Source organism: Plectropomus leopardus, chromosome 16 (genome assembly GCF_026936395.1).
Source record: "Plectropomus leopardus strain MGB_pleo_1.0 chromosome 16, ASM2693639v1, whole genome shotgun sequence".
NCBI lineage: Eukaryota > Metazoa > Chordata > Actinopteri > Perciformes > Serranidae > Plectropomus > Plectropomus leopardus.
The window spans coordinates 10,921,384-10,945,333 of record NC_142191.1 but is presented as its reverse complement, the minus strand read 5'-3'; the positions used below and the strand labels follow the sequence as shown (position 1 = coordinate 10,945,333).

General features: G+C 38.4%; 1 protein-coding gene across 3 annotated transcripts in view; it reads left to right on the top strand.

Annotated features, from left to right (window-relative positions):
• LOC121955790 (low density lipoprotein receptor adapter protein 1) overlaps positions 1-23,950 on the top strand; it is a 117,890-nt gene that overhangs the window by 46,190 nt on the left and 47,750 nt on the right. The window contains exons 5-11 of one of the 3 annotated variants that reach the window (XM_088089524.1): positions 2,802-2,916; positions 3,209-3,281; positions 3,814-3,894; positions 5,414-5,535; positions 8,309-8,343; positions 12,029-12,057; positions 12,632-16,621. In XM_088089524.1, coding sequence (XP_087945650.1) covers positions 2,802-2,916; positions 3,209-3,281; positions 3,814-3,894; positions 5,414-5,535; positions 8,309-8,343; positions 12,029-12,057; positions 12,632-12,678 — 502 coding nt within the window. In that variant the 3' untranslated portion in view covers positions 12,679-16,621. Of the gene's footprint in view, positions 1-2,801; positions 2,917-3,208; positions 3,282-3,813; positions 3,895-5,413; positions 5,536-8,308; positions 8,344-12,028; positions 12,058-12,631; positions 16,622-23,950 lie in introns of those variants that run through there. The other 2 variants (XM_042503872.2, XM_088089523.1) reach the window with 2 other exon arrangements.

The window sequence follows — 23,950 nt, the reverse complement described above, 5'->3', positions numbered from 1 at the left end:
TGGCAGATTATATTATGATGCCACTGATGATGATGACATGAAGTGGGGTTATATGGGATACTTATCCATAGACGGTATATTACATACTGTAAATGTCAGTCACCTCAGCCCCAGTTTGGAGAAGCAGGCTGGAGTCTGACAGGGAAGCTACAGCATCTCCTGCTGTGGAGGAGTCAGCAACAAAATGTATTTTAGCCACTTGAAAAATATCCCTCCTAAAACATGAATATCACTTTTAGTGTATGTTACATTTAGAACATTTTCACAGCTTTAGCTTAATGTCAGACAGTAATTTCCAGTTGAAAAATGAAGCTGTTATATCGCTCTCTTCGAAACCAGACTTTATTGAGAAAAACAGTGATTTAACATCCTTGAACACATGAGCTGCTGGTCTACTGCTGCCTCAAACAGTTATTTTGTTTGAGTTATTGTGTGACTTTGGCATTTAAAGGGGTTATTTTTTAGTCATTAAAGTCACATAACAATACAAGCTATCTAACTGATCGAAGCAGCCGTACACGAGCAGCTTTTATGATTAGCAAGCTAAAATTTGTCTTTTTCTCAATGAGGTTTGGTGTCACATACAAGAGTTGGTAACAGCTCCCCTATTGGCTGTCTGACAGAAAGGTAAAGCAGTGAAAATATTCTGAATATAGTATACACTTGAGCTTATATTGATCCAAAAGATAATTAAGATGGGACTTTTTTAGGAGGTTAAAATATGTTTTGTTGCTGACCCCCTCCATAGCAGTACAATGCTTAACCTCTGTGTTAGTAGTCCAGCCTGCTTCTCCAAGCCTGGTCAGGGTAGAATGACATCAACTGTTTGTAATACACTGACTATGAATAAGTACCCCATACAACCCCACTTCAAAAAAATGTGAACTATCCCTTTAAGCAACCCTGAGTATCTTAAATTTTTCGAGATGGGATCATTTTATGTCTTCTATTCAGAGAAATATAACAATATTGGCCTGCAGAATTCTAATGAGAGTAAAATCACCCAATCTCGTCCTTGTGCTGCTTATAATAAAGGTCATTTGCTTGATTATAGTGACAAAGGTCAAATGCATCATTCTCTGCGGCTCATTTGCACTTCCATTTAAAGCAACCAACATGACGCACTGTGCTGGTTCAGGTAACAGCCCCAGATAGACACACAGGGTGACCCAAGATCAATACAGCTTCTAATAGCCTGTGTGAAATCAAACTAAACAAATCCATCGGTTTTGTGTCCGTCGCTTCAGTAAAACCGTACAAGCTGTTGTAAGGGAGCCAAATGGCTCGATGGACTATCTGGATTGGTTTTAGATAACTATTGCAAATAACTGGCCGTGACTGTCACTGGATTTGCAGACAATTGGATTCCTTGAAAACCAGATATTAGATCCAGGAGAGATTCGGCGTCACTGTTGGGAATGAGGTCCCAGGCGCAATATAGTCACAGCGAAGATCAATTCATAAGCCAAGACTTTCCATTTATTACCGACAGCAGAAATTCAGACATTTCAGCAGAAGTTGCAATATATCATGTAACTGCCTGGAGACTGTTTCAGAAATGAACAGTTTTCTGCATCTGATTACCTGCAGCTGCCTTTGTATTGTTGTGAGTTAAAACTCAGAGGAATGAAGTGAAGGTTATCTAAATACCAGGGTTCCCGCTGTCATGGAAAACCATTTTCAACAATCACATGTTCAAGGCCATGGAAAAGCCATGGAATTAGTTAATTTTGTTGGAAGTTTTGGAAAAGTTCTGGAGTTTTGTTGTGCGTAATGAAATTGTTACAGTAATCTTTTGTAGATAACCTTTCACGTAATGTAACATAACGAGCGAAGTTTAATTTTCAATCACATAACTTTCTTCATTTCTCTCCACATTCCATCTCTCCCGTCATGTACATGCTCACTAAGTGACTTAATGTTTGAATCAGAGTTTGAATCTGATGTGTTGTTATAATAAGTCCTTGAGAAGTCATGACAAAGTTTTGAAATTTTGTCTGAATTATGTGTTCGGAACCAAGGAATACAATGAGTTTCACAAAAAACATACTTTTAAAGTAATCATCTCAGATATTTCAATTTCAAATAGATGTTAAGTCAGTCTCAATAGAGCACACACTTAAACTGATATTGATATTTTTTTTCGATGGGATTTTTCTTTTAGGTGGCACAAATAAGCTTTGTTGCTGACCCCTGTCCACAACAGTATGCTTTCATGTCGGTCTGTAGCCTGCGTCTCTAGACTGGGGGCGTACTTCAAACAATCCCACTTCAAAAACTTTTTAACCATCTGAGCCTTTCATGGGAAGCCTTGAATCCACAAAGCATTACTGTATCAGCATTTGAGTAGATTTTTGCTCAGCACACACTTTTTATCTGAAAATATGAAGTACTAAAGCGCTCAGTCACAGCTTCAAGTATCTCTCATGGATGTCAATGCTACTTATTTGTCTCCTGCTCCACAATTCCCAGCTGTGGGACCTCATCAGCAAAATGTTCGTAACCATCGCTCTCATCCTGCTATGATTGGTTTATGCATATGGAAGAGCAGAAACAAAATTATGGGCCACACTGACATGAATGCAGTCTACGGAGTACAGTCTGCAGCTAATGCAGTGTACATGGTGTCCTTTGTTCTTCATGTGTATCCTGTGATTTAAAATGGTGTCCACTCACTCATGTCTTCAATATGTTCCCATCTGCTGCAGTTTCTCATTTATCATCATAAGTGCACTTATATCAGGTGGACTGAAAGTGTTAGTAAATTAGGGCAATGTGTTTCTTTCTGTCCTCTCTTCCAGAATCTCGTACTGCACAGCAGATAAAACTCAGGATAAGGTCTTTGCATATGTCTCTCAGAGTCAGTTCAATGAGACCCTGGAGTGCCATGCATTTCTCTGCCAAAAGAAGAAGATTGTAAGTATGCAACACCTGTAATTTTATTGTTTATAACTGTGTGTATATTTGACTGCATTTAGCTTGATGTATAGAATACGTGCTCAAGTTTAGCAGGTCTTAAGGTCAGTTTGTTTGTGGACTCAATGCATGTAATGAACTGCAGTTTGGGCAGCCAGTAGCATAAACATAGATGGTGTGTGGCTCCATCTTGTGGCAGCTCACCTCACATCTCACCTGTGCACTCTGTAGTTGTATCTCATGCTTTATGTTTAATTACTAAGTCATTCTTCCCATTTTTCTTTCTCCTCAGGCTCAGGCTGTGACATTAACGGTAGCTCAGGCCTTTAAAGTAGCCCTCGATCTTTGGGAGATCGCTCAGGAAGGTGAGTTCACTCAGTCCGAATAAGGACAGGTTTTTCTTTTGGACTGTTTAGGAAAAAATAGTCTTGGTGTTTTGGACAGACAGGTAAGTCTTTTGCCCAAGTTAATGGATTTCAGTGAGAGTTTCAGGGTGTTTCTCACATACAGTGCTGTATTGGCAAGACGGCCCAGCCATCCCCTGATGTTATTGTTGGCTTTTGAGTCCATCTTCAGAGCTTTTGCTGAGGTGATGTGAAATATAATTCATGAAACAGGGCAGGGGAGAGTTTAAATCAGTCCCTAGCACAGGACTTCAAGGAAATAAAAGGAGAGTTGATAACTTAATTAACACAGGGAGGATTAGGATATACAGTCTTTCTTTCTCTCTGACAAATCAGTATTTACATACTGTAATGCCACGATTCTACACTCGATGGCAGCATGCACCTTTGAATTTAACTTGCAAACTGTCCGAATAACTCAGAGGAAGACAAAGAAACATCAACAAGCAGTTTCCAGATTCAGGAAAGTTTTGAAACCTGTTTTTTTTTGTAGATAAAAGCAAGAAGGCGAGGACCTGCTGTTCTTGTGCAGCAAGCAAAGGACAGACGGAGACAACAGACACTGTCCCAGCAGGTGAGTTCATTTGATTTTGTCTTTATCCACACTGTGTCTCTGTATCACATTTCATTTAACAGCAATGACAAGGGACATGATGATGTACAATTGAAGTACACACAGCCAAATGTCTTGCTGAGAATTACTGCAAGGAAAGGCGGATTCCCCATTTCCAAACAACCAAGGATGCATGTGCATGAGTAGACAACTCAATAATAGCAAATTCATTCATTCAATTCATTCATTTGACATCAACATGTGCTTATCTGTGAAGTTACAGTATTTAGAAGTAAAGTAACTTGCTGGGAACCATAAAATTCACCATGTGAATCATGTGAATCCAACAGCAACAAGTAGCAGCGATAACACGCAGATTACCCACAGTTATCCTAGTTAGTGAGACATAAACCATATGTGTCGCAAGTAAATGATGTGGGAGAGACAAAAAATAAATAAATATGGCGTGTTAGACTGCTGCACAAGTTAAGAGCGTTCTAGTTTTTGATTATCGTGTATGGAAATCTTGCACCAGATACTCTGTATTTTCCATGTAAAGCTTTACTCACGAGAAACACTAATTATTACTAGTATCACTAGAAACAGCTAATTTAAGAAGTTATTGTGAGTCCTTGAAAAGTTTTTGAAAAGTTTTAAAATTTTGTTCACGAAAATGTGTAGTAACCCTGTATATAAGTTTTGGAGTGAAAGAAACTGCCCGTCACCGACAAGATTATAGTGATTAGTAGTTCTTTTATAAACCGCAATATTTTGCAGTCACTAAGTGAGACAGCAAATCGAAGCAGAGTTAAAATGACTAAAAACCAAATTCCTCCAGATTTGTGGCCACGCTTTCATAATCCTCATAAAACCCACAGCTTCCAGTGAACACAATTACGTAAATGCTACAAGAGTTGGCTGCATCGTGACTTTGAAATGACCTCTTAGTGTTGGTGCTTACACGACAATGAGTCATCTTGTAGTGTGACGCTGCACCTTCCCACACACAAATTTAACTGCCGTCCATCGCTTCTCACACACACTGAGGACAAATCACCCAATTATACGCCACTCATTAGTCATTCAGCTGAGCAGTAGATTCAAGCACTTTCCAATAGCCGTGACATTTGTAGGTCAAAATGTTTTCCGCTCCTCAGGGGGTCAGAGGGTCCACAAAATGAGACTTAATCATCCATTCAGTTTGTTGTTAGTTTCCAGCTTCTTTCAATTAAAAACTGGCTCCACTTGCAGCCGCAGTGGCCCGAGGACAGAGGGAAAATTTGATGTGAAAGCCTCACGGACCTCGGGAGTAACTCGCCACAACGAGACGTATGAAAGTTTTACAGAGATGATTTAAATTCAGCTTGTGCAGACGAAGCTGCGAGGGTGCCACAGGCTGGAGTCGATGTTTCACCTCTGTGCTTCTCTCTTTTCTGTTGTGTGTCCGTATGTCTCCCAACCTTTCCCTCCTTCATGTCCGACTCTTTCTCACCTCTTGCGTCCCCGTCAACCCTTCGTCCACACCTGCCACCTCCCTCAGATCCAGAGAAGCCTGTCGGGATGGAGGAGAAGCTCCGGAGGCCCTTCTTCTCCGCTTCACTCAGCTCGCCCTCACCTCGCAGTAACCCCACTCGAAGGCGACCGATCAAACACGACTCGTGGGTAGGTCACACCATCTCTCTCCAACTTCTGATTCAGGCTAAAAATAATGATTAAATTAGTCTTTTGGTTAGAGGATAGATAGGGATCCAACCTCTTTCCTGATACTGAATCCTGACACAGCAACTCTCAGCACCAGTCCAGTACTAGTAGTTTTAAATCTGTACACCTCACTGCATACAACTTATTAGGTTCATTTTTATGTAAGCTAAGAAGAGGCTATCCAAATGTTCACATCAGCTTAATGAGGTCAGTCTGGTGTATCTGGTCGCCATGTCCGTAGTATTTTTGAAAAATGTTTTGTAAACAAACATCCAAAAACGGTATATTTTGTTAGATTTTAAATTTTATATTCTTAAAATAGTCCTTGTGCTTGGTTTGTAGTATGAATACCAAAATAGGGGGTTACCTACAGCGCCGGTGCCCAACTTGGTGGTTACCAAAACTTCACAGGGGGCTGTGAGGACTTCTTGATTTTAAGGGTGTGAGAAAACCTAAAGTTTAGATTATTTTTTAACATATGAGTTAAAAAGGTCTCATAAGATAACAACACAGTAAAGACACAAAGACAGAAACTTGATGCAGTTATTGTGCTCACTATGTGGTGTAATTGTAGTTTATCAGTTGTTCTGTACTGTTATTGTTATGCATCAAGTTTAACATGAAATTTCCATAAAATATGTCACTAAGGCAGGGGTCGTCAGACTAAAGTCGACCCACAATATGTGGAGAGCAGTGCGTCCACTGACATGAATTGATTAAGGGGCTTTTTTTTCTTGCCTTCTGAATTCCATTTTCTGAGACACAATTCAAACAAGTATTCAATTATTAAAGTGGAACCTCATCTAAATTGAGATTAATTTATTAAAGGAAAACCAATATCCTGTGGATCCACAAAATCGGGCCCCTATTCATTGTTTATGGAGCATCTCTAGACTTTATACTTGATGACATCACAAATTTGACTTTGCACGTTCTAGTTTTTGGATTTTGGAAAGGTGTCCATGTTAACTGATATTTTTGGACTGTCTTAGATCTTAGGGATAATTTGCATGAATTTTGAAAATGGGCGTAATTCCTCTTTAATGTCATGACAAGATGACTCGAAGTATTGTCAATGCAGTTTGGAAAGACTGAAAGTAGTCGTACTAGTGAAGTCATTTATTGCTGCTTCACTATGTCATTATACTATAACAATGCCATTTTACTTAATTTCATGTCTTCATTTTTAAATGTCATTTGACATTTAACACAAATGGGTTTGAAAGCAAATTATATAATAAACTCTCGTCAAACAGCGCTTAGTTTTTGACTATTAGCTAATTTTTTCCATACAGGGTTTTCTTATCATTTTTGTAGTAATTATTTAGGTGTAATTAGAGCAGTCACATGTAGTTGTAAATGGATTTAAATATTCATGCAGAGGCTCATCTGTCACCATCATGGTGTACACGTACAGAATCTTAACACTAGGTGGCACCATATGCATTACAATGTGGCTCCTACAGGCTGATCCTACAGTCTTATGTGTTCATTGTTATGTTTTCCCTCAAAGGCTTTTTCTGTCATTGTGAGATATTCTGCTTTAACTGAGTTGGATTTTCATCATTTAGCCCAGCTTCTTTAATACTCTACTCTTCTACTGATGTGTTTTTATAATAATCCCTCCATATTTATGTTGCATTCATACACAATCGATATCATTATTTTTTATTGTAAATACAGTGGTGAAGGGATTGCGTAGTTTTGTAGGCCAACCATGAGGTTGGCATCACACTGATTCCCTCATCAAAATCCTAAGGGGATTTTTTAATGGGATTTTCGATTATTGCCAAAAATAAGCTCTCTGACGAACACAAGTTCACCACACTCACACGTTTTGTTCAGCATGATAATCTTCACAGATGAACACTGCTTTTGTATGTTTTAAAGTGTGAATGAAATCGCCAGAAGCAAAAAGCTATTGTTAGGCTATACACGAACTACATTGCGGTAGCACGATTTAAATGTCACAACTACAAATACTGTAAAAACACATTAAAACACAATCGAAAAATAGAATAAACAGATAAATTTACAAGTTAGAATGCAACTCTGGAAAGCTGTAAAGGTGGACAAGTGGGTTTAATGAGTTTCTGTGTCCGCTGTGATGATGTCTAACGTCCTGGACAAACACTAGTCCCATTTAGCCACTTGTTAGCAACCGCCTTTTTTAAGATGAGTAAAACCTTAAAAGTTCAAAAATCATGTTTAAGCTGACGTATTTAATGTTGCAGAACAAAACGACTAAATATCTTTAGCCTGTGTTAACCACAGACTTTATGAAAGGCATTTTACCGAAAACCCATTAAAAAAAACAGACTTTTGGACGAGGGAACCAGAAGTGCTAAAAGACTAACAGACTTCCGCGTTTTAGGAATCATTACTTTACCACTCTATTGGCCTAATTATATGTATTTTATAAATTTGAACAGTGCAAAGTGGTTTAAATTAGTGGGATGTTTTGCGTTAGTGCAGGGAAAGTGGAGCAGAAATGTATCTATGTTTTCATTCTTTATTATTACTGATTACCAATCACACTGATTGAAAGAATATTACACTTCTTACAACAAAATATGCAATGTTGCAATGTTTGAATCTTCAGCTCATGATTTTTGTGTCACTCAGACAGAATAAGTTATGACAAACAGCTGACTCAGTGAAGAGGCACAGGAGCAGGATTGTAATTTGACGTAATTTCTGTGTGTATTGATTCATATTGTTCATGTCCCAACAGGACGTGGAGGATGGACTCGAGGACCCCTTCTCAAGGTAACCTTTGCACACGACAGCAAGTCTGCTGAACACTGGGGATAGCTTCTTAAATCTAGAAATAGAAATGAGATTTTGCTTGCACACAAAAACTTAAATGTTCCCCAATGAAAACTATTTTTAGGAAGCCATTGTTATGTTGATTCCAGCTCTAAACAGAAATAGGGTGCCTTTTGAATGCTGTTGAGGAATTTTAGACGATGACAGTTGCACTGAGGGTGATGGTCAGCTGTCAGTAACCTTTCAGACTCTTTAAGATAAGCAAACTTTCTCTGACACGTTGACTGACACAAATTTTTATTGAAATTCAAACACATGGGCAAACACAGACAGGGACATGCATAGTCTCCTTTTCTTGGGTGCAAAAAGATGCTGGTACTTCCATGGCAATGAGCTTTTGTAGAAGGATGTATGAAAACAACTGTTTCCATGGGCATATTGATTGTGTGGTGACTTTGTTTGGTGTTTCAAAAGTTATTTGTACAGGTAAGGTGCAGATGTTTAGTATGATTTTACAGGGTATATTTCTATAAATGCTCTGCTGTTGGGGATAGAAAGAAGACGTAAAAGCTTAACATAAAGGACTGTTGTCTTATCAAATCAGGGCTAAATAAAACAAGACAGTATTAAGTCAAGAAACTGTCAGCTCGAATTAAAGCAAAAAAATAGGGTGTTTCAAATAAGCGGATAGGACATGATCACTACCTTATCCGACGCTAGTGTTGTGTTACTCAATAAGATGGCACAGTTTTGACTCCTACTGCCGACCTAGCTGCATTACAGTGCAGTGATGTAATTTTCTGAACATACCAGACTGTTAAGCTGTTCTTTTATTTGTCCTTTTCCATTCAGGCCCCAAACAGACATTAGCTGTGTGAGGTGCGGTGTATTGGACAGACTTGGCAGTTTAAAATGTTTTAAAATAATGATTATACTACACACCACTCATTCACATTACAAGTATTGAATGAAGTACTATTTTCGTACTGGTTTCACCAATCACTGGGCACTGGTATCATAATTTTTTAAATGATACCCAGCGCTAGTAACCAGTGAGCTGTCTCACTTCTTGTGAGATCACTGTGCTGCGCTTGAACCATCGCAGACAACAGAAATCTATTGTTTCCTTTACTGCCACTGTGATCGCCACCTCCTGACAGAGCTGTCAGGCACACGCTGACTGAAGCCTGAACGGGCTCTCCACAGCGCATCAGCATTTTTCCTCTGAACCAGTATTAGAATGCAACACTTTTTGTTTTCTTTCAGAGTGTGACGATCTGTGTAATCGTCACTTTGTGGCCTGCAGAGAGACCAAAATGTGAAATGTGAGTCTCACGAGTTGTGTTGTAGCCTTCCTCTGAGACACAAACACGATAAAAGCTTACAACATCATGCATGTGGTCCCTCTGACATACTCTTTGATAATGTACAACAAACTGCTAGGAATGTAGGCCAAACAGTCCAGTGAGTGTCTTTTCATTTCCTCATATTACCAGCTGATACGCGTGTATGTGTCCTGCTATATTATCCATCCATAGAGAGAGAAGAGCAGCAGGGGGATGTTGCCTTGCACATTAAAGCGATAGCAACTCATTAGGTTGTGTTGCCTGCGGCTAATAGATGTGCTTGTTGTGTTGGAGCATGCATGGCTTTGGTTAAAGCAAATGGTTAAATGAGAGGCAGAGATTATACAGACGAGTATGTGGAAGCTGGCTGGGTATGAAGAGAGATCAGAGGAAGAAGGCAAGTCGTCCTCGAGGCTGCACTCAGTGGGGATGAGGAAATACTGACCTCAAGTGTGGATGTCAAACAGAGGAAGGTGTAACACTCAGATTGAAATCTGACATCCTGGAGGAAATGCTAAATGATTTTGGGGAGTGTTAGAGCAGACCTCCTCTGCAGAGGTCGGCAAGGATGTCAAGCTCTGCTGCGGTGGTGCACGAATGGTGGATAAGATCCGTCCTGAAATGTGGAAGACTCTGAATCACATTGAGTTGTCGTTGCTGTCACACCTTTTCAGCGTCACATTGGACTTTAGGAGTGCTTTTTAGATCGGCAGAGGAGGGTTGTGAGGTCTTTGGGTATTTTTTCTGAATGCTCAGGGATCACACTTTTTGCTACTGCTGTGTTTTGCTCTAGCCAGTGGTCAAGCATAGTGTTTTGCTCTCATCGCAAAGCAGTATGCCATTTACAGGACCGACTAATTCTGAAGATATCATGGGAGCTTGCTTATATTTTCTACATTTTATTCTCTGGCCACAGCCTTCAACTGTTTAAATCCAGCTCTGTCCTTTTAAGAGCTTTGAGTACTTAATAACAAAATGTTCCAATAGTAATTGACTAGCTCACACCATATATTGTTTAAAATAATGAATGCAGCCACCGTGATGCCACCCATTGATTTGTAGGCTCTGTTTTGATGCCCAGTTTGCATTTTGACTATCATCATCTTTGCTTTTTGGAGCCAGAAGTGACCATATTTGGATGAGAGGGTGGCACTCACCTTAATACCAGCTGCTGTCTTGGTTAGCACAGTGCATTTACAGTCTATAATTTACCGTGATAATACAGATGCTAGTTTTTGCTAGTGAAAAAACCAGACCATTAAAACAAAATGTACTTCAGCATTGTCAGGCGCAAACCTTGTATCTCAACATTTTACTATTTTCATATTTTGCAAAGACACCTCTGTGGCATCACAAAACTTGATTTATGATGGTATGATGTCACAGATTTGACCTTTTTATTAAAAATTTGCACCTTCTGCAATTTGGGTATTGCACTTTTGGTAGTACTTAAATTGTGCAGCTAACGCATCTGCCAATAAAAGTGCCCATGGCCTTAATAATGCATAACTTTAAGCCATATTTAAATTTAAGCCACTGACTTACATAAAATAACCCCCTGCACATTTGTTATAAATGGGAAAATTAGCCATAAAGACCAAAACTGTTCCCTGTTATCAGACGGAAAAGCACTATCCCTGGGCCTCTTGAGCTACTGTCCTGCTCAGTCTCTTTAAAGGAGTGAGTGAGTTTAAAGGTGCCTTTTGGGGTCAGTTTATTGGTTTGTAAGCTGGTGTTTCACTTTAAATTACTTAATTCCACGTGTGTGTCAGTAGCTCAGCCTCTAGAGGTCGGTATCAGTGCTTTAAAGTCTTCTTGCTTGAGCTGTGACTGATGCAGCCAAACCAGCTTCAGCACAATCATTTTTAATTAGGTGCACGAGCACAGGTCAGGGTTTGGACCTCTGAAAAAATTCAGTCATTAGAATAGAAGATAGTTATTTAAATGAAGGCTCAGTGCTTTTAACCAAGGCAATGAGTGCTGACGCCTGTTAACATCAACTTCAGTTCAAAGGGTTTAATTAAATGGTTGGATTTGTGTGTAAGATTTTGGAAATTAATGGTGACCGTGGAGTTAAAATGGCAGTTATGCAACTGTCGACTTTGTACTGAAGTACTTCAATAATTTAACCTCGTCTAAATGTGCCAAGTTCTTTTTTTGTTGTTGTGATTTTACGCTTCTTTGAGTGCTTCTTTATGCATGATGGCATGGGGACAGCACATGTAGCTGTCTTGGTTTCTATGAACAGTCTCTAGTAAGAGTTTGAAGACATTCTCTGTATTTTAACATTTACTATTAAGTCACATAGTCATGATTTTCTTCCTCTACCTGGCATGCAGCAACATGGAAGTAGAGGAGATGGACACCGGTAAGTGAAGTAACCGGTGTCTTATTTTCATGCATGCGCTGCATGTTGCATGAAGATTTATATTTAAAATACCTGTCATTTCTGTACAGTATCATGCTATTCATACTTAGTCCAGACTATTATTACATATTTTAATAATTTATTTTTTAGTAAGCTATTTTTAGGGGAGTGAGTTGTCAGGGTTCAATTAGAACTTTATTATTATTATTTTCTTTAACCTGAAAATGATGGCAAATTTTAATGACCAAAAATGTATGGACATTTTTAGAATTTATCCTTTTTGCATGTATTCAGTCACATTTCCATTCCTTTTTTCATCAGAAATGGAAACATGAAACAACTTAAATGTTGTAAAGAGTGGCCGTTCTGTTCACTTTGTGCTTGAGTTATCATTTGGTTTTGATGATGGCTGTTGTTTCTGAGTGAACTCACTGACATTGAAATTCTCCACTGTGTACGTCAGCCCTCCTACTCCTTCACATCATCCTCTTTCTTCTTTTCTCAGTTTCTTACCTTTGTATAACCTGACTTCTCTAGCAATATTACTTCTCCTCTCTTCCTCTCTTTCTGTCAGACTGGCCGAGTCCTGCTCCAAACACGTCTCTGACAATGCAGCTCTGAGTCTTTGGGAGGTCTCCGCCGAGAATCTGTTGTGTATCTGTAACAATGAGTTTGAATAACATACACTGGCAATAGCTGTCCAACTCGCAGCACCACAGAAATTAGACTGAAATCATAACAGAGGCTCTGAGACCAACAACAAACACAAAACAGCATACATCACACAACAGACAGCATAAGATATCACGCTTCCCGGTGCACAACCTGAATCAGACGGGCTCTGTTTGATTTTTCTGTGGCTGCTGCAGAGAAACGAGAATGGATACCCTGATATTATAAACCGCAATTTCTGTGAATGCCTGCCAGTCAACACACACTCCACTCAGTGTAAACAGCCATCATCAGCCAACTCTCAAAAACTGCCAGATGAAAGACGGTGCACACAGTGTGCAACACAACACTGCAAGACAAGCAAGAATTACACATTTCCACTTGAAAGGAGTTGTCCCAGAGGATCATAGGATGAATACCAACTACGGAGTCTCCGTCTTTTAATCTAAATTTGTAAAAATACTTTCATATGTGGATTCCACTTGTAAAGATTTTTTTCAGCATCAAGCAATCCAGAGATGTGTGTAGATATGGCTGTCATCTCGCTAACAATGTGAAAGCTGTCCGATCTTGTCACTTGTTTGACGGAGTATCAGCTGTCAGTAGTCACTGGAGGAAGTCCAGTGTCAGAGGTCATCAGCAAATCTAGTACAAATCTTCAGCTATGATATTTGATGAAAGGTCAGTGTGTTGTCCTGATATAACCAGTTGAAGAATGAAACGGTATGTTATACAGTAATAAGACATACGGGCATACTCTACCCATGTGTCATCGTTTATTTGATTGCAGCTTAAATGCGTCATTTAAATAAGGCCAGAATTCACCTCCAGTCCATTAAAAACACAAGATGACCTTGTTAATGCGAGAAACGTGGATGATTCAGTCATCAGAATGAGTAATTCATTGATAACCCTTGTGCTTGCTTGCTTTATGTTGACAACAATAGATTGTGTTTGCAATGTAAAAAGAAGTCACAGCTTTCATCACTCAACACAAAAGCAGACCTTTCTCTCAGAGAAGCAGGCTGATATTCCTCTAACAATCAATTTCAGTGCCGCGTTGTATGAATATGGCTTATGTAACCAAAATACAATGACTATTTTGCATTCTGTCAACTCATCAATCAGTCAGCTATGGAGAACCTGAGAGGCAAGTGAGGGGGAAAAATCTGGTGATCCATTTTCTAATTTTGATCTGAAAAATAGTTTTACCAGGATCATTTTTCTAAGCTACGTTTTTTTGTAAAAACAGGTGGAAAGTTTTGTCAGGTGACTTTTTTTTGTCAGGATCATTTTTATGCCTCTGGTATAAAGTTTTCACGTTGTCTGTCCGTCCCGTTCTCATAAATATGACATCTCAACAATGCCTTCAGGGATTTACTTCAAATTTGGCATAAACGTCCACTTGGACTCAAGAATGAACTGATTTAGATTTTGGTGGTCAAAGGTCAAGGTCAATGTACCCTTGTATCCATCTCTTTCTTGTTAGCGTGTTAATTTAGGAACATCTTTAGAGTATTTCTTCAAATTTGGCACAAATGTCCACATGAACCGATTACAGTTTGATGTTGAAAGGTCACTGTGACTTTGCATTGGTCTCATTCTCACTAAAAGCAGTATCATAAAAACAAGTCAAGTCAAGTCAAGTCAAAAACACCTCAGAGGAATTTATTTAAACTTGACTGAATGTCCTCTTGGACTTAAGAATAAACTGATTAGAATTTGGTAACTGAACATCAAATTTCAAGGTCACTGTGACCTCAAACAAAATTGTTTTTGGCCATCATTCAAGAATTCAGACGCCAATTAAGACCAAATTTCACACAAATGTCTAATAGGATAAAATGATGAAGTGATGACATTTTGTATCCAAAAAGTCAAAAGTCAGCTTCACTGTTACATAATAATGTTCTACAAAAACACTTTTCTGGCCATTACTCAATGTCATATCTCAGAAACTGAAGGGGGGATATTTGGTCAGATACTGAATTTGTGACACTAATCTTGGGTTCCCACGTTGAAACTGTGCTGATTGTATAGATATTAAATGCAACTTGACTTGTGCAGAGGCATTTTTCACCTGTTCTTAAGTCATGGAGAAAACGATTTAAGCCATTCTTAGAAAATAGTTGACCAGAATCCTTTAACTCACGTCTCAGGGCTCCTGTGGTCGGCTGCCACTGTACATAAAGGAGGCGTTGCTGTTAAAGACCAGTGAAGATGTAAGATTATGAGGACAAGTGTGTGGCGAGGCCAAACTATTAAGAGTAAAGAAACCTATTTCCATATGCTGTATTTTTTCAATGTCAAAGCTGCATAGTTTATGTATGCATATTGTATCATATGAATGAAGTAGGATGCATAGAATCAGGGCTTCACACAGGTTGTTTTCTAAAAATAATTATCACTCTTGTTGAGTTGTGAATGTGTAGATGCTTGTATGTTTTGCATTAGGTTAGATGATTGGTAAAAACGTAATTGTATGTGGTTTTAATCACTGCAGGAATTGCTTTATTTAAAAAAATATATTCATTAGTAACCCACGTAGATTATAACACCTAAAAAGTCAAAGTCTTATTTTCACATCAGAAATCCCCTGTTACATTGCTTGATGCACATTTTACTCTCTTAGCTGCAATCTTTGCCACAAAACACGTCCTTTGTCCCAAATATTGTCATAGACAAATTAGTGCTCTGCGTAGACTCTGCAAATTATTTTTATCCACGGCTCAGCTGACGTTCACTGTCAAGAGGATATTATATTGTACCCCAGTCTGGCTCAAGTGGTTCTTCTCTCTGTATTCATGGCATCATGACTGAGGCGGGAGGTAGCGGGGGCTCAGTGGCGTTGTCATGACACCTACTGCAGAATAATTGGATGCCTTATCAGGTTACACCACGAAGCTTAATTGCATTGTTTCGTTCCTGACTGGCTGAAATACTCTGTTGCATCTTGGAGGGAATGCTCTCTACTGATTTCGGTATCATAAATCGCCTCCAGCATGTCTACGGAGGATCTGTTGAGCCATGTTTGCATTTTCGCATCGACTATTTATATTTATCAGAGTCAAAATGCAACATAGTCATTTTTTCAAGTTCTTTCTCCTCAAGAGAAGATTTTTGCAACATTTTCTCACCTTTTCAGTCATTGACTTGATGGATTGATTTGTGTGTGGATGCTCAGGTATCCGCTGATTCAGTGTTATTGAGTGATATTTGGAGATAGGATGTTGTCCAGGAGCTCTCTGACTCAATAATGGTTTTCAATAACCAACAAACAGAGTTTTGAAGCACATGCACTCATAACGCTGGAGTCATTTCTGCACAGCTGTTAGTTATTCCACTTGGATAGAGTCTTCACTCGGCCTCTGCATCATTATTTAGAACTGATCAATGCCTGTATAAATTGTATTATGGCACGAATTGATCTGCTGGACTGTACAGCCTCCTCAGAGTTTTGTTTCGTGTATTCTGTATACAGCACACTGATACCCAGCAAATCTTTGGCATAGCCGAGAATTTTCCATGCAGGAGGGGGGGAGTGGGGGACAGACCTTCACTTGGACGTATAACATGCCAATTGGAGTCTGGAGTGCAGTGAATACAAACAAGCCTGCGACGGTTTGAGGCCAGACAACATTTGACATTTTCAGATTTTTTTAGATAAGCTATTATAACCCAAATTAACCACTGATGTTTACACAGTATTGGTTTACTTTTCAAAGAAGGTGCTTATTTTCTATCTATGCAATTAGTGGGTTTCCAACAGTGTTGTGATATTAAGATAATAGCAATTTGTGTATAAACCACGAGCAGTTGTCGTAAACTGTGTAACAAAAAAGTGTACAGCATTTGGTTTGTTAGTTATTTATGCATAATAAAATACTTTGTACTAATATTTCATCGTACCCTGCTGTTATTTCTATCATAGAGCATAGAGGACCATCTGCAAAAAACAGTTTTGTTCAGCGCAAAGCTTCTTCTGTCAAACACAGGGGCGCAGCACCAAAATCTGGGCATAAGCGGCCCCCCACCACTGTTACATGTCTGTCTCAAATACCTTTTGAATTTTTTTTATATCTCTGTGCCAGCAACATACATGGCCGGAGGCATTATGTTTAAGGGTTGTCCATCTGCCTGTCCTATTCTGGAAAATGTGATAATTCAAAAGTGTCTTTACAAAATGTCTTTAAATTTGGCACAGATTTCACTTAGACTCAACAATAAACTGATTAATTTTTTCATGGTCAGAGGTCAAGGCTATTGAAATCTTGTGTCTGTCTCATTCTCATGAATGAAATATATCAAGAAGGCCTTGAGGGAATTTCCTTAAATTTGGCACAAATGTCCACTTCAATTCAAGAATGAACTTATAAGAATTTGGTGGTCAAAGGTGACCTCACGAAACTTATTTTTGGCCATAGCTGTATTAATGACAAAATGTCACATAAATGTCAGACAGGATAAAATGGCGAAGTGACATTTTATATCCAAAAGGTCAAAAGTCCAACTCCCTGCGACATCATAATGTTTGTGAATGTTTGAAAACACTTTTCAGGCCATAATTTAACATAATATCTCAGGACTTATTATCTATATATATATATATATATATATATATATATATATATATATATATATATATATATATATATATATATATATATATATATATATATATAGCTTTTCTCTTTGTTTTTCTATTCTCTTTTTGTCCCATTACTATTTGCACCGTGGCCATGGGGAGAAACACAATCTCACTTCCTGTATGTCAAACAAACAGATCAGAATTGACAATAAAGATGACTTTTGGCCAGATACTGAATTGGTAACATTAATACTTTGTGCCCAACTTGAAACATTTGTTGATTGTGTAGATCTTTTTTTGTGCTGTCCAGGGGAAGATGTGTGTGAAACATCCATGTCTGTGAAAACATGGATTCAGCTGGACCATTTCTTAAAGGCATTAACGTGAGGCAGCATTTCTCTTTCTTTACAAATAATAAAAATAATTGAGCCAAGACCTGCACGCATGAATCTCTTGGGTAGTTAATAATGAACTGTTCGGTTAAACAACAAAAATCTGTGATATGTACTTAAAGAAGTATCTCACTGCAGGAATGATGGTATTTTCACTTAATAGGGCTTTTACTTAGAAATGAAAAACTGCAAACAAAACAAAACTTTTCATTCTAGGCTTTTCAAGGGCCTCCCTCCAATTTGGGCGCTATATAATCTTCTCTCATGCCCCTGCTCATACACATTTGAAAGATACAATCTGGCCTTTAGCAGTTCCACACATCATTATTCTAATGTGTCTTTTGTAGCAGATCAATTTGATTCCAAGATTGCTCTATAATTTGATCAATAATGGGTTTCGACTATTCATCTTTTAAAAGGAACCAATGAAACGTCCACAGCTCACTGTGCAGACAAGCACTTTATTTGTCATGGCCATCCTGCTCATCTGGCAAGAACATTTTAGTTTAAACATGAAATTTTAATACATACTTTTTTCTTTCAAACATTTTCCAGCTCACTGTGGTTGATCCAAAGCAAGGACATTCTCTTGTTTGGCCGTCTGAATGACACTATCACGTCAGTATGTCTATTCAGTCAGCCCACTGCTCATGATTGAAAATTTAAATAATGCACTCCAAGTGAAGGCGATAATATCTTGTCTGTTATCTCAATTAGAAATAAAATTTCATTTGCACTTTGATTTCTAACCCAGGCAATTCAATTTCAGGTACCTTCAATAATTGTATAGCAGCATGTCTAACCTTTCAGACAGATTTATCACGCCGCCAACCTGATTAATCTTTGAAAATATTATATTGATAAATAACCAATGGAGGCTTTTATGCCTCCTCACTAGGGATAGCTGTGGTAAGAGGTATTATATCTGTCTGTTCAAATATAAAATTCTTATAAATAGGATATCTTGAGGGAGTTTTTCCAATTTTGATAAAAACATCCACATAGACTCCCCAATGAACTGATTTGGTCATCAAAGATCAAGGAAATTGCCTCTGTTTTGGTGTTTTAATACAATATCTCAGAAACACCATGAAGGAATTTCTTTAAATTTGGCACAAACATCCACTTAGACTCAAGAATGATGTGATTATAATTTGGTGGTCAAAAGTCAAGGTGACCGTGACTTTGTGATTGTCTTATTGTCGTGAATGTGATATCCTAAGAAGTCCTTGTGGAACTTTCCTCCAATTTGGCACAAATGTCCACATTGAGTCAAGGATGAACTGAGTAGAATTTGGTGGCTGAAGATCAAATTCACTGTGACTGCATGAAACATGTTTTTGTCAATGACTCAAGAATTCATCTACTAATTATGATAAAATTTCATACAAATGTCTTAAAGGAAAAGATAATGAAATGATGATATTTTACATCCAAAAGGTCAACTTCACTGTCACATCATTCAATGTCATATCTCAGGAACAGAAGGGAGAAATTTGGTCTGATTTGGTGACACTTATCTTTGGTGCCAACCTTGAAACTGTAGAGATCTTCTGTGCTGCAGGATTGAAGATGTGTGGAAAGCGTCCACGTTTTAGAATATGTAGCATTAACATTTACGTATCAGCAAATTATGCTGATACAACTATCAACTGTCATGGCTGCATATATGAGTCTGGGCAGACAGGGATATAAAGTGAAACATTCATTGGCACCAAGTTGAACAAGTCAAGTAAAATCCATTTAAACAAACAGTTTCTAAAATATGTTTTACAAAGGATTATCACAGTTTAAGACCCAACCTAAAATTTACACCACATTTTTGAAAAGGTGCTTCTAGAAATGAATATTTATGTGCACCTGGAACACTTTACAGAAAAATTGTCAAGAGTTCGGGTAAGTGCTTTTTTCCTCTCTCCTATTTTGCAGGTGTAAAACCCAGTCTAATCAAATTTGTGTGTGTGTGTTCTTTGAGAACGCAGTGCCCTCTGTGAGTGTTTGTTTAGTCTGATAACTGTTTACAGAGGCATGCAAATATCAGTGTAATTTCTAAAGACATGCAGGCTGCATAATGGCAGGGTGCCTCCAATCTCGCTGTCAGACTATGGAGCACCAAAACAGAGGGAACACAACAGAGGGGTTTGAAAAACAGCGGTTTGAAAACAATCTGCGAGATAACTCGGGATAAATACAAATTACGAATCAAATAATGGTTCATATAAAATGTTTAAGAAAATATGCCAGCCTGTCCGCTTTTATCAGCCTGTATTCAGCGGGATGGCGAATTGAACTCTGCCCTTAGAAGTTTCATTTCTAATCCTGGACTATTCAGAAAACTCAGTGTGATCTCCCCCGTCTTGTGGGTGAGCAAAGACGCTGCGGAGAAGCTGGCCTGTCTTCGGGAGGGAGATCAGCCTGCAGAGCACCAAAGGAAAGCTGAAGAAAAAGGGCACTTTGATATTTTCTGAGAACTCACTGGAGACCGAGAAGCTCCTTGTTGTTATTTCTTGTGCTGCATTGACAACCACGGCATCGCTGCTGCTTGTTTGCTGCTTCTGTGCGCTTTGGTGATACATTTGTGTATTGTTTGTTGACAACAATACACAATTTTAGGGTGTTTAAAACTGCTTTTGTTGTTGGCTTTCTTTTCATCACTAGAATAGCTGGAGATGCTGAGTCAATAACGAGTTTGTATGCATCTTGTTGTTCGGCTGCTTTCTGCTCACCTTGCTGATCTTTGCAAACAGAATACCTGCATGTCATTTTGGCAGAGTCTACAGCAGCCAGTCAGACCATGTTTTGTGGAGAAATTGTCATGTCATATACTGTAATTTTTGTGAGGTGCTGTAATGATGAAATAATAAGAGACATGAGAATGATGGATGTAAGCATTTTTTTTGCTGTCACAGCAATCCTCAGTTAAAGGAGCAGAGTGTAAGATTTAGGATTTAGGCATTTATACTCCCTTTTTGTTGTAGTAGACATTTCTTTGTCAAACCTTTTAAATGTCACTACACTCATATTTCAATGCTTTCGTTATGATAGCAAAGATCCAACCAATAGATGGTACTGGAGGGCGGAGTCAAAAGTTTCACACAACAACAAATGAGGCGACGATGACGAGGTTGTGATATTGTACCTTTTAACAGAGGCAGCGTTGTAGACGATGGTGGTCTGTGAGGCCATACATTGCAACATATGGGCCGACAATTCTTTTAACTGTATTATCAATTTGTACGGTTCCGCAATTTTTAAAAATGTCATGTCCTACGGTCTTACTTGAACTACGCTACATTGCCCCTGCAATCTCCGCTGGCATGGCTCAATTTCCTTCGTATCCATAAGCTTTCAGAGAACCTGCAAAAATATGGACGACCATAAACACAGAGAATGGACAGAAGGCTCCGTTCATGTTTGAATACATGTCTAACGTTGAGCATAAATGAGGTCTTAGGGTTCTGTTTTTGGCATCTAGCAGTAAGTATTGCTGTTTGCAACTGTAAACTTCTCCTGGTTAGAATTCCTTCAGTATTCCTTGTTCAGGTGGTTTTTACCGGAAGTTAAATCATCCACTGAGGTCTCTTTCTCTCCAAAACAAACAGACCCAGTCATTTCAATCAGAAAAAGCACTAAATAAAGCAGTTTCACGAAAAAAAAAAATCTGACGCTATTCACAAAAGCGTCAATGGCCTAGTCTAGAGATGGTGTTTGGTTTGTCCGTTCTGTGTTACTTTAGAAACATGTCAACACAGCAGACTCCGTGGATGAGGACCCGCTCTTATGTAGATATAAATGGCTCATTTTTAAGTACACTAAAGAAAACAGTTATTATATGAAATTCAATTTCTGCCAATATAGCCCCAAAAATCGTACACACTGGACCTTTAAAGGCAAGCCCTGTCACTGTCTGGTGTCCCAAAATATTCTTCCAATAAAAAATATCTTATAAAAATTCAGGAATTCTTGCCTAACTTTTGGGCAAGGTATTCATCACCAATGTCTAATTTGTCCGTGGTGTCCTGGGATCTGCGAATGAACAGCTCATTTAGCATTAATAACTGTGTAATCAATTGCTAATTGGCTATTGGCTATTTAATACTATTTCGAAACGTTTAATTTGCTCCTGATAAGGTGTTGCACACTGCTCCAATGGCTTACTATATTGGAAATGGTTGTACTGTTTAATACTGAGTCTGTTGGGACCCGCTTCTGGAGGTCATAAGTTAAAGTTTTTAATTACTGCATCTAAAAAAAAGTGGTATATGGAGGGCGATAACCTGCAAGAACTGTGAATATTTCTCATTGCAGTTAGAGGTGTGTCTGTGCAGGCTATTTAGTGCAAAGCAGCGAAGGATATGTCTAGTTTCTGCAAATGATATATTTGCAGTGTAGAAGTGCTATAAAACATTTCCATGTACAACAGGAACATGATGACGTGCTGCATTTGTAGAAAATAGGATTTTAGTACATGCAGTAGCAGTATTTTCTAGCTATAACATTTTTAACTCTGGAAAAACTAATTAAAAATAACTAGGTTTAGGTTTTTTTTAATTTTTTTAGCAGATTTAAAAAAAAAAATTCATTATTACTTATATTTCAATAGTAAGTCTTCTTTTCATCTTGTCTAGATAGAAAGAAAGTACACATAGAGAACAGAGAAACATGGGGCTGCAATAATGAAAGTGGACTCCTATGCAAACCCTATATATAAGTCTATTTATTTATTGATGCAGGATATACTGGGATCTCTGAATCACATCTAACTAAAGCTTATCTCAGCTGTAACAACAGCCCATAAATCACCTGAGCGACTAATGGAGGAAGTCTGCAGTGCTGCACTGAGACAGAGTTAAGGATAAAAAAAGAGAGGGTGTACGATATTACCTATTAATCCCTCAGAGGCTGTAATCGCTTTCTATTTTAGGATGAGCTGTATTCTTAGATACTTCTCTGTAATTACATTTTTGATGAGGAAAAGTCTAGTTTAAAGGCCAGGCAAAATGGCTTATTGAATTTTGTTACTTTTGCTTTATTTTTGGATAAATGTAGAAGGTGTTGGTAAGATAACTGCCTGATGACTATCTCCTGCTCAGTAAAGTGCACAGATAGATACAGTTACTTCGTATGTGCTTGTATTCAACAGACTGTAGAAAGATACTATCGTCTTTTGACAGATGTCAGTCCGACTCATGAATTTCATTGAGCTGTCTGCAGGTCACAGATCAGCATCAAAGCAGCCTTTCAGTTCGACTTGAGAGCCGTCTCTTGAATTGAAGAACTTTAACCAGACATGCGTTGATCTCTTTAGAATCCCTGCCTGTTATCCTTTACATCATCATGATCCCAGCTGTATTATGCAGCTTTATCTCCAGTGTCACACCTACAGTATGAGTTAGATAACAGCATAGAAGCCAAAAGAAGAACAGGGGTAATGCTTTAATTTAAAGAGAGGTATGGAAAAAATAAGTGACTGTAAAGTCAGTGATAAACCAGTTTAAAATAATCACATATTAAAAGCTGATATATTCTAGAAAAGTTGGATGAAGGTGAAGCGGAGGGAGAGTAGGAATGCAGCTAGCTAATTATTGTCTTATATGTGGTCTGATAAACAGAGAGTAAAATAAGATTTAATAAATCACTGTAGGGGTTAATGTTTGAGGCATGTACCTGTGCTCATCTGGTGGGAGGGGCTTAGGATAGAGGTAGGTGACCTGCAGGAGGAGGGTGTTTTTTATTTTTTCAAATTCTGCCCTTTTTTTTCCCGTTCACCGTGAAACTCCCTACGTCAGTTTTAGAGAAACATAAATTCTTCAAACCGATTTTATGTATGATTCTCCAGGTATCGCATACACAAAATAAAGTTTGAGCAACAAAATACTGGCGTTGTGCACAAAATACTGTACATGACAGGATTTAATGTGTCACTTTTCATGCACTTCATGCATTTTATACTTAAAAAATGAAGGGAGTGACAATAATTCTAACTACCATATCTTTAACTAATTAATTTGCAGCACTTTGAAGATATTACCTTCGTCAAAACACTTTTTGTGACAAAACTTGGCAAGCATTTTGTGCATGAGGTGCAGGTTTCTACTGTACCGTAAGTCTCGGCCAGCATTTAATGCACAAAATGCACCTTTGTGACAGTTGATGAGCGGTTTCTGTGTGAAAGTGCATTTTGTGCGCAGTGGAAGTGATTTATGCACTGCGGTGAGGGAAACTTCATTACATTAGCTGC